An 11,773-nucleotide genomic window follows, 5' to 3' on the forward strand; every position below is an offset into this window, starting at 1 on the left:
AAAATTAATAAAATATAATTATAGGAAAAAAAAAACAAAAAACAACTGGCAGTTCAAACCCAAGTGGCCCAGGGGGGAAAAGTTCTAGCAATCTGCTCCTGTAAAAATTACAGCCCAAGAAACCCTGAGGGGAGAATTCTACTGTTACCCATATCGTACTAGGAGTCAGAACAGGGCAGGCAACACGAAGGACTATTGTCTTCTTTAGAGTCAGTCCTAAAGTAGCACAAAAGGTTAAACATCTGAATGGTAGCAGGATGGCTGGCATCCTGTGCTCACACAGAAACGTCACGAAGGCAGGCCTCGGGATCTGCTTCTGAAAGGTCAGCCTGAAAACCCTATGATGAGTTCTTGGTATCACCATGAGGAGGGACTGCCTAGACTAGGGACTAGTATCTTCCTCTCACATTTCTGCAGGATCAGGAAAATCATGTCTCAAGATGCTTGCACAGTTCTCTCTTCACATTATAGGCCTGCTATCAACAAGTCAACTCAAAATCACAGCAACCCTAGGGCAAAACAGCTTCCCCACGGGGTTTCCAAGGCCCTTGTCCTTGCAACAGTGGGCAGGCACAGCTTTCTCTAGGAGAGTGGACACTGTGCTTATAACACTATAACTTTTCAGTGTGCATCCAAGTACTTTAACCACTACACCACCAAGACTTCCGCTTACATTCTCAGAGCATCGTAAATGGTGGTTATCATTTTTCCTTCTCTAAATATTAAGAGTCGCTCATCTAAATCATATTCAGTGAGTGGCAAAGGATCATGTAAGTTTACACAGAACCTAGAAGGTTTAAAACTCAACCAGTTAACAGAACTGTGATGACAGGACAGTCACAAGTGTACCCAAGAGCAAGAGAAAGGCAGCAAGTGCTCATTCAGAGAGGGAAATCCCTCACTTCCAAGTCTCCAAGTAAGTACATACCAGACAAGCTGGAGTGAAGAAAACCTGAGAACTGACACATCTAAGTAGAACCCAAGCCAGAAGTGAAAGCAGAAGTCAAAAGTCCATGTGCAACGTGGGCCTCACAATCTTAGTATTTTTAAAAAGATCTCACTCATTAGGAATTTTTAAAGTAACTGACCACAAATATTTTAGTGGGCTAATTAATTGCCTCAAGTTTTAAACTCCTAAAAAGCTAACCCACACAGAAAAATATAAACAGCATATACGGACAGTGATTTCACAGGCCCACAAGCTCCTTTCTTCTCAATTCCTCTGGGAAAGTCACTGGCTTCAACATGGCATTATTCCCCGAGCTAAAGGAGAACTACATTCTACTGTACATATTGTACAATGGAGAAGAGTACTGAATATACCATGGACTGCTAAGAGATCGAACAAGCTCATCCTAGAGAGGGTTAAACCAGGCTGCTCCTTGGAGGTAAGGATTCTGAAGCTTCGTCTGACATATTCTGGACATTCTGCAAGGAGGGACCAGTCCTTGGAGAAGAACATCATGCTTGGGAGGGTAGAGGGAGAGCGCAAGAGATGAAGACCCTCTATGAGGTGGACTGATTCAATGACTGGGGTAATTGGGGTAGGTGTGTCAGAAACAGTGTGATTGGCACAGGATAGAGCAGGGTTTAGGGCTGTTGTACATAGGGTCACTATGAGAGGTGACTCGATGGTACTTAACAACAACAACAAAGGAGAACTAGTCTGCTAAGTCCAATGTGGCGCTTCTTCAGCGGTTCAAATCCACCAGCAGCTCAATGAAAAAAAGGTAATCTCCAGCCATACATTTACAGCCTCTGAAACCCCCCCAGGGGGTCTGTTCCTATGAGAAAGTGCTTATGAAACATTTTTGGCTGGTGGTGGTAGTGTTAGGTGACCTTGAGTCAACATCAACTCACAGTCAATAGGGAGTATCAACGACTTCCTCTTACTTGGATCCACTATCAATACTTACTATAGCAGCAGTCAAGAAATCAAAAGACATGACAGCATGTTCTACTGTCAAGGACCACTTCAAAGTGCTAAAGCAAAGATATCAGTCTAAAGACCAAGGTGCGCCTGATCCAAGCCATGGTCTAACTACTTCCTATGCATCTCAAAGTTGGACAATGCATAAGGATGACAGAAGCACCAATGTCTCTAAGTTGTAGTGCTAGAGCAGAATAGCCCACGGCTTGTCAAAAGAACAAACAAATCTGTCTTGGAGGAAGTACAACCAGGGTGCTTCTTGGAGGTATGGTTGGTAAAACTTCCTTTCATATACTCTGGGCATACTGGCAAAGAGGGACTAGTACTTAGAAAGGGTCATCATGCCTAAAAGGTGCTGTCAAGACAAGCACAACACTCATTTTGAGCCGATGAACAGAACAGAACCTTGTCTGGTTAGTGGTACCATCTTTATCATCCCTGACATCCTTCAGCCCACTGTCCCAATCACTCTATCAATCTGTCCAACTGAGGGTCTTCCTCTGATTCACTGACTCTCCACTTTTCCAAGCATAATGTCCCTTTCCAAGGAATAGCCTCTCTTAATAGTATGTCCAAAGTATATGAACTGAAGCTTTGCTGTCCTTGCCTCCAAGGAGCACTCTATTTGTTAACTGCTCCAAGATATATCTGTTCTTTTGGCATTCTATGGAACATTCCATACTCTTCTCCAACACCACTGAAAGGCACTGATTCTGCTATATGTATCCCGATTTCCTGACTGCTGGTACCAAGGGTGTTGACTGTGGATCCAAGGAAGATGAAATCACTGGCAATTTCAACCTTTCTTCTATCTATCATGATGCAGCCTACTGGTGCTGTGGTAAGGTTTTCTGTTCTCCTGATGTTGAGGTGGAATCCATATTGAAGGCCTGCTCCTTGGTCTGCAGCAAGCACCTCAGAGGAAGCTCTCCAACAGGGCAGACTGACAAAGTGTCTCTAACGGTGGGCTCCTGCACATCTGAGAAGGTGCAGATGGTGGAGGATAAGCCAAGATTCGCATCTGCTGTTCATAGGGCTACTAGGAGTCACAGTCCCCAACAATATAGGAAAAGTGGAAATAGATAACTTCATGTAAGCACTGTTGTCATACCAAAAAAGAAAAAAAATATATTCAGACGAGTCCATCATGTACCTTGGGAAACCTCCATTATACACTTCATTCTACTGCATGTGTAAAAGGTCCCCAGTCTGAGGCACAGAAGGGACTTCATGAAAAATGCCACCTTGAGCAGGAATCTATCTGAGAACAACTTGTTCTTATTATTACTAAGAAATGATGCTTCCTTTTGGGTAAAATGCACATGCATACCTGTCTGAACAAAGACCTCAGCAGTTGTGTGACACAGTATATTTAACTTCTATTCAACAGAGCATATAATAACCACTGATTTAAGGTTCTGGTCAACTGAACAATCCAATCCAAAAGTAAATCTTAATCCTTCCCTCCCTTTCCTGTCTCCTGTTTATTCTTTTATTTTTTTCCTTTCTCTTTTTTTTTAACTTTTTTATTGGTTTGCTTACAAAGTCTCTATACACTGGGTTTCACACTATTCTTCATTTACATTGTATTTCATAAAATTTGTTCTTATATTTAATGTATTTGTTCTTGTATTTAAATCAGTCAACAGATGCTTATTCTCTGAAATTATTGTTTTCCAAACACTGTTTCACCACCACCCTTTCAAAATCTGCAACCCCTGTTCCCAAGGTACTTCTAAACACAAACCAAGGTCCAAGGAGGTTGTATAAATAAAAACCCCACTGCTGTTGAATTGTTTTTAGTTCATGATGACCCTCCAACAGAATTCTGAAACTGTGAATATTGGAGAATATTGCTCACCTTTCTCCTGAGGAGTCACTAGTGGATTTGAACTGCCAAGTTTTCGGTGAGCAGCCCAATGTGTAACATACTACACCCTCCACAGCTCCTGAAGTTTCGCTGTTGTTGGAGCCGATACAGAGCTGATCCTCCAGAGGTTTTTCAGCATATTTTGCACATGAAGAGATTGAACATCTTTTTCCCGAAAAGCAGGTGATGGATTCAAGCCATGTGTCTTTGGGTTCATAGTGTAGCTCTTTACCACTATGCCAGCAGAGCTCACTGAGATTCTATAATAGACATGCAGTCCACCTAGGTTCTAGGGATGTTAAAAAAACAAACAAAAAAAAACCCCAAACTCTTAACTCTTATACAACCATGTTCACTGCAGCACTCCTAACAATAGCCAAAAAAAGGGCAAAAACTTAAATTCCTATCAAGAAATGAATGAATAAACTGTCCATACATACAATGAAGCAGCAGCAAGTAGTTAAATTAACGCTGAAAAAGAGCGCTTAGTGACCTAGTCCATAATGAGTTAGATATGAGTTAGATAATGAGTGCAGATAATCCAAAGAATAACAAACTGTAAAGCATTTTCTGAACCTGGGTCATGCTCTTGAGTGAAATAAGTCAACCAAAAAAGGCCAAATACTGTAAGAGACCACTAGTACAAAAAGTCAAGAAAAGGTCTTACAGCACAAAAGGGAACATTCTTTAATGGCTATTAGGAAAGGGAGGGGAGGAGAGAAAAAAAATCTACCAGAGTAGAAACATATTAACTTGGGTGAGAGCAAAAACAATAAAAAAGGTCAGCACAATATGACCAAGGCAATACGAGACACCAGGAAGTGCACACGAGTCAAAGGCAACAAAAGGAAATGCTAGACCCCAAAATCCTGCAACAACAGTACTAACAGTACTAACAAACAGTAATCTACAAGTGGATACGCAGGCATGTAAACTGAAGAGGCAGGGAAGACAACAAGGGCAGCGCCTACAGATGTGTAAGGGATTGGTATATGTTATTTGTATGTGCTGCATATATACAGTGGTGTAAATGGGGTGCAAAGGTATTAAAATGTCTTAGCCATAAATGGACACTCTGAGGGGCTGAGTCACTGGGCTTGAGGGCTCAGAACTACTGCCTTTGAGGATTACTAGAGCACCTGCATATTAAATCCAGAGACAATGGTCTGCATCTTACAATGGTTGAGTAACAAAAAGCTTGTGAGTAGCATAACATTTAACTACTGCTCCCTCCATGTCCAGAGCAAAGAAGAACGAAGAAAAATTAAAGATCCAAATAAGTACTTATCCAAAGGCTAACAGGCCACATGACCCACTGCCTTCCCTAGCCCAAGAGCAGAAGAGTTAGATGGCTGGTGTAGTATTTCTACAACAGAAATACTAGGCACAGGAGAAAAAGGTAGAACAAAATTCACAATCATAAAAATGTCTGTCTAGACATCCTGGTTTGATAAGAGACTGGTAAAACTACAGCCCTCAGATAATCCTTCACATGGAAGAACTGAGCTTACCCTCAAGGCTCACCTTTCAGCCAAAGACAGTGCTATGAAGGGAACAGCAGGTCCCTGGAGAACACAGTTCAAACAGCAAGAGATAAAGAATGGATATGCAAAACCCAGGGAGGAAGGTGGAAAACTTTTATTGTGCTGAGGAGACTGTAACATATGACATGAAGCAAAATGTTGAACAGAAAACTAATTTGTTCTGTAATATACCATGGACCGCTAGGAGAACAAACAGGTTTGTCCTGGAGAAGGTAAAACCAGGCCAAAAATCCTTGGAGGCAAGGATTCTGAAGCTTCGTCTGACACACCTTGGGCATGTTCCAAGGAGGGACCAGTCCTTGGAGAGGGACATCATGCTTGGGAGGGTGGAGGGACAGCGTAGGAGTGGACATCATGCTTGGGAGGGTGGAGGGACAGCGCAGGAGTGGAAGACCCTTGATGAGATGAATTGTTTCAGTCACTGGGATAATGGGGGTAGGTGTGCCAGAGACAATAACGGTGGCACAGGACAGAGCAGGGTCGTTATGAGTCGCAAGGGATTCCACAGTACATAATAACAACAAACTTGCACTCAAACCACAATTGAACAAAAGATGATGGGGGGGAGGGCAATCCCTCCCAAACCCTACCATCTACAGGAGGGAAACAGCTTGACCAGGCCTCTCTCCTAAAAGGCAAAAACCCTCCAAAACAACAAACAAACAAAAAACAACCTGGGAATTTTGCCTCCATCTCTTACGGAAACCCCACAGAGTAGCTCAAAGAGCTGTAAGGAGCTGGTGAGTCCCACATCTAAAACATCTCATGAGCTGACACTCAACACCTGATTTTTGTTTTCCTTCATCTTAAACACTCTTAAATTGGGCTATTTAGCAAAACTTGAAGATGTCAAACTCTTAGAAAGCATTTCTTTTAATCCTAAGCTTCATGCATTTACTAACAGCAAAAAGAGAGGACACACACAGAGAGAGAGACTTGCTAACAGGATGTGAACATAACATGGTGTTATCTCTGAGATCTATTACTAAAATTGCTCCCAAAAGAAAAAAGAATGAAATGTTTAAGAAATAAAAACTACTCAGAAAGTAAAACATAAAAGCTAGTTACAATACTGAAAGAGAGAAGAGAAGAGAAGAGAAGAGAAGAGAAGAGAAGAGAAGAAGGAATGATTAGTTCAATATTCCCCAAAGAAAAGGAAGACACACAAGGACACTGGACTAAGAACTACAGGGAGGGATGGGGAAACTGCCTACACTGTCAGGGATTAAACTCAACTGTAAAGAACTAATTGCAGATGTGTAGCTGAGGGGAAAGTCAACTTGCCTTGTCAACATTTTCACTTAAACGACGATCAAAGAAGGAAAAAGTAAAATAGTAAACTACAGAGTTGGCAAGAGAACATTTAAATTTAAGTAATGCACCTTTTAGACAAATTATTAACTAGCTTATTGAAAAATACCAATCTACCTCATTATTTAGTATGGAAAGTAAAATTTTTAAATGCAAAAATCTTTATCTACAAAAAATTCTTGCTCTATGTGAAGATCCTACATAGCTACTGAAAATTAATATTACCCAAAAACCTGCAAATGCTAATTTCTAGAGACATAAAAAACCATATTCTAGATAGTGAAAATACTAGTTCTCTTTTGAACTTCTATGAATTTTTCAAATCACCACTATCACCACAAATTCAAGAATACCAACAAGTCGGTAACTTTGGTGGGTTTGTTTTTCTAATGAAAAATTCTAATGATAAAAATTAGAAGTTCTGGTGGCCTAGTTCTAAGAAGCTGCACTGCAATCACAAAGGCACAGAGTTGGAATTCACCAACTGTTCTGCAAAAGAATGGGCAATCTGCTCCCATGCAATTTACTGCCTCTGAAAACCAGCTGGAGAGGGAGCTATGGGTCAGGACACAATAGTAACAACAATGATAAAAATTCAATAAAAAGCAGTAGCAATATTTTAATGAAATTCTATTTTGTGAGAGAGAGAACAAGTGTGACTAACCTGCTTTGATTTTCAAACACTAAATGATAAATGTATTAGCAACGCCATAAAAAAATTAAAAAAAAAAAAAAAGTATTAGCAACACAGTGCTGACAAAGGTCAAGGGTTTCTTCAGTTTACCAGGACAAGGGAACAAAGTTTGAAAGGGTGATTAAATCTTGAGAGACTCTGGAGCCAGGTTATGTTTGAAGGACAAGAAATAAGTAAGCCAAGGTAATTAAAATCTTTCTGCATTAAAGTCCTACTGTTGATGCAAGTCCACTACTACATTTCTTCCTGTAGGATCCATAACAGGTAAAAAAGCTTTATAAACCATTACTTAAGAGAGCAAGTAACCGTAAGTTTCTTGACTCTAAAAAACCACCATGATGAGTCTCAAGCTATTGGATTTTGGGTTAAAAAAGCCTCTGGTATGAAAATAATGTTAAGTATTTCTTACTCAATGTACTGATATAATCACTGGCTTTTTCACCTACCCCTATTAGAAAATCAAAATCTATCTTTAGATTTCCTGAGAAAACAAACTTCTAATTCTTTCCATCATTCAGATTACACTCCCAACTATTTTGGGGTGGCTTGGACTTTTTGGGGGGCTGGGTTTTTTTTGTTTCATTTTTTGGTATTGAAATGCAACTGAGTTAGTTACTACTTTTAATTTCTACTGTAAAGAAAATTCTGGGTTGTCCTACCAGACAAGAACCTGAAAGCAGCTCAATCAGTTTAGTATACTTCTCCTTGCTCCTGAACTCAAAGCTTTGTAACTTGTAGTTTTAATTTATAGTTAAATGATCACAATATGAAAGTATTCCACAATATGGCTCCGAAGAGGTAATTTTATGTGAATCAATATAAATGTAAAATTCCGTTCAGTCTATAACAAACTTTACTTGACATATACTAAGTGACAGTAAATGTCAGCAGTTAAGATAACATTCTGAAATCATGAAACTATTAAAAATCCATTTAAAAAATTTTAATTTATCTGAAGTTTAAAACAAGGTGTTAAAGAAAGTTGATTTACATTTGGATGTTAGAACTCTAAGAATGTTTCCTTTTTTTCCTCTATTCTACCTTGGCAAACAAAAACAAAGACAAACCTCCACCCAAAAACTTCACTTAAAGGAAAATGAAAGTCAGCTAAAAATCTGGTTGTCAACCTGTTTGTCCTAATGAAACATCATAATCTTCTCTCACTCCAGTAATTTCACTCAATTTTCGAAGGTTTCCCCACTTGCTAGATTGCTTTATATAGGCAGTTTAGGATATAAAATCAGTAGGCTAAAAGACAATACTCAAATTCAAAAAAAACCATAAAAATTATTTCAAGGTTTGACTCTGAAATCAATTAAATTAGTACAATCCTCAAAAGAATGGTCTGACATTCTATTTACATAATAATGTCCTTATAGTTTTGAAAGTCTATAAACTTCCAACTATAAAAATAATATAAACAGAAAATGGTAAAGTATAAAATGAACTAAGAAATCAGAAATAGCCATTATTATTCTTTTAATCTCTACAGCATGCTTAATTGCTATCTTACTATAAGCAGTTTTACAGTGATTTTTCACAATCATAACATGAATGTTTCAAAGTGTTACTGTAAAGTCCTCAGAGTTTTCAATGTTAGTAAATATTCTTAATAAACCAAAAAGAAATATTGTTCCCATTATTTATTAGCTACTCTTCCCCCGTTAACTGTCAACTTCAAAAATCCCCATTCCCAAAAAAAAAAAAAAAAATCCCCATTCCCTTCTGCATAACCAAATCTAACTGCAACTGATCCTCTTACAGGTAGGTCCTTTCCTGTTAAAGTCTAACTTTCAGGTTTTCCTGAATTAAAGTGCTCACCCTCCTGACACCCTGTGCATCCAGGCCATCTATCTGGAACTTGATATTGATCTACTGCTATGTAACATACATGCAGTTCATGTTTACTATACTATTCTGAACGTCTTGAGGGTAAGAATTCCATTTCTGAATCCTAGCACTGTGACAACGTCTCACAAAGGATGCACATTGCCTAAAGAGGGGTCTTGGAGTTTGAACTTCACAAGGGGATCCTGATAGGAATCGTGACAAAAACAAGTCCCATTAGTTTACAAAAAGAAACATGTTCAGGGCCAAGATAAACTTGTTAAGGCTCTCTTCAATATTTAAGAAGCCTTATTCACAGCACTACCTATATGTAACACATACAAGGAACTCCCTGCACAGTATATGTACCAACAGACCTTCCTAAAAGAGCAAACTCATGTTCTCCACTCTTCACAGGACAACTTCCTAAATTAAGACCTTGAGTTCAACTCTGCCCAATTATGTAAAACGTTGCCCATGGAGCACCCAATAAAGAAATGGAAAAAGTAGTCAACACAGCAACCGTGTCACTCTACGGACACTATCCTCAACTTCCAAAAGTATGCGACATTCTAACAAATACTGTCTTCTGCTTCGCACAGAAGAAAGAGAACATTTCTGCATCAAACCACAGGATTACAAAATCTGAAGTCAGAATGCATTTTGCAAGAGCCATGTGACATGCACATGACAGTCAGCAAGATTGATGGGTGGACTTTTTGGGGCACATAGTAAGCAAATAAATTCCACTTAAGGGGCAAATATTAATTTTTACTTTCAAAACGGGGCGGGGGGGAGGACAAAACCACGTCCCTCTTTCCCTAGAAAACTTTCGTGCCTAAGGAAGAATATCAAAGGACTCCAACCAACAGTTTATATGTAGTATTTGTGCAAGCAGAGGACACTGCAGATTTTGGGTTTTGAACCCCAAGGTCTTCCCCAAAGTGACCACCAGCTGGGCGGAGAGGGGCCAGGTGGGTCACATCTGCTGAGGGGATTTCTTGAGTGAGTAAGCAAGAAAAAGAAATGCATTAACTTTTCATGACACGTCATGGAACCTCATCGCCGATCTGCGCGCTTGCAAGCAGGTAACACAAAACCTCCGCATCCATCACGGGTCCCCTTCGCTTCTTGCAACTAGACAGCAAAGGGTTCTTTGCCTTTTAGAGTCTCAGGGAGACACGACTCTTTAATAATGTGACCTACACAAGACAAGACGAGGGAAGCGTCCTCTTAAACAAACAGAAGCGCCGATGGCCAGGTTTCCAGGGGAGCCAGGACACTCTCCTGGAGGAAACGACACGGGGGGCAGGGCTCCGCACCCTCGGCCCCCTCCCCGCAACCCCACGCAGTCCCGAGAAGCTTCCATGTCACCTGCAGCCCTGCAGGGAGGGTGGGCGCAGGGAGGCGGGCTCAGGACGTACAAATCCAGCTGGACCCACCCCGGCGAGCCTGACAGCTCGGCCGAGCCCGGGACCCGAGGTCTCCCACCCCACCTCCTCCAGGGAACCCGGCTGACAGTGGCCTCCGCCGCGCGGGCCCCGCGCCCCGACCTGTCCGCTGACCCCGGCCCAGCCCCCCGTGGCTCGCCCCTCGGGCCGCCCCCGCCCCGGGCCGCCCCTCGGCCGCCAGACAATGGGGCCGCCGGCCTCTCCCAGTCCGCCACCCTCCCCTCCCCACGGCCAGGCCGCCGCCCACGGCCTCCTTGACCCTCGGAGCGGCCGCCCAGCGAGCCCCCCGACCCAGCCGCCCCGGGGCGCCCCTGCACTCACTATTCGGGATTCATGCTGGACATGTCACTGCAGCTGCCGCCGCCGCCACCTCCGCCCTTGCTGCTGCAGCCGCCGCCCTGATTCTCTGCGCCACGGGTCGTCAAAGGAAAGGGATGAGCTAGGCTGTGCCGGGAGAACAAACGGCTTCCCCTACTCTGTCCCCTCAGAACACAAGCAGCAGCCGCCGCCACTCAGCGATCGCTTCCACCCAAAATGGCCGCCGGCGAACCAGGAAATAGGGAAGCCTTAGACCAAGGGGCCTTTCCACGGCCCCGAGGGCGGCCGCGCCGCGCAGCCTGCCGGGAAAGAGAGTCCCTGGCCGCCGCTGAGACCGCCGAGGCCCGACGGTACAGGGCGGCCTGGACTCGCCTTCCCGCCAAGCCCTGCGCGTCGGGCGCATGCGTAACTGAGGGGCTTGTCGTCCACCTCATTCCCCACTTCCTCACCCCCGCCCTGCAGCTCCTCCCTGGTCCCCTCCCCTCTGACTCGCTGGCTAGGACTTCGCTCGGACTCCCCCTGGCGGATTGGCTGAGGCCGAGAGGCCCTGGTGATGTCATCAGTGAGACGTGGCAGCTGGGCGAGTCAGTGCCCCCGGGGGAGAGGGGGGCGGGGAGGGGCAGAGCGCAGCGCCGGGGCGGGGCGAGCGGAGGACGCGGAGAGGGGGCGTGGCCAGAATCAGGAGGCTGAGTGCGAGGGGGCGTGGTCAGGCCGAGAGTCGGGGAGGGGACGTGGTCAGAGTCATGGTCTGTGCGGAAGCCGAGGAGGGGGCGTGGCCAGGCCGAGGTACTGCGCGAGTGCGAATGGGGCTTGGCTCCGAGGCGGGCG

At 43.4% G+C, this 11,773-nt stretch overlaps 1 protein-coding gene across 3 annotated transcripts in view; it reads right to left on the reverse strand.

Moving 5' to 3' along the window:
• The window catches only part of RAB1A (RAB1A, member RAS oncogene family), a 38,937-nt gene extending 27,773 nt beyond the window's left edge, over nt 1-11,164 (reverse strand). The window contains exon 1 of one of the 3 annotated variants that reach the window (XM_006880967.1): nt 10,949-11,164. In XM_006880967.1, coding sequence (XP_006881029.1) covers nt 10,949-10,971 — 23 coding nt within the window. In that variant the 5' untranslated portion in view covers nt 10,972-11,164. The remainder of the gene's footprint in view (nt 1-10,948) is intronic. The other 2 variants (XM_006880966.1, XM_006880965.1) reach the window with 2 other exon arrangements.
• Between the last annotated feature and the right edge of the window lie 609 nt (nt 11,165-11,773).

This window comes from Elephantulus edwardii, unplaced genomic scaffold (assembly GCF_000299155.1).
Source record: "Elephantulus edwardii isolate Elephantulus edwardi_28Jun2011 unplaced genomic scaffold, EleEdw1.0 scaffold00011, whole genome shotgun sequence".
Taxonomy (NCBI): Eukaryota; Metazoa; Chordata; class Mammalia; order Macroscelidea; family Macroscelididae; genus Elephantulus; species Elephantulus edwardii.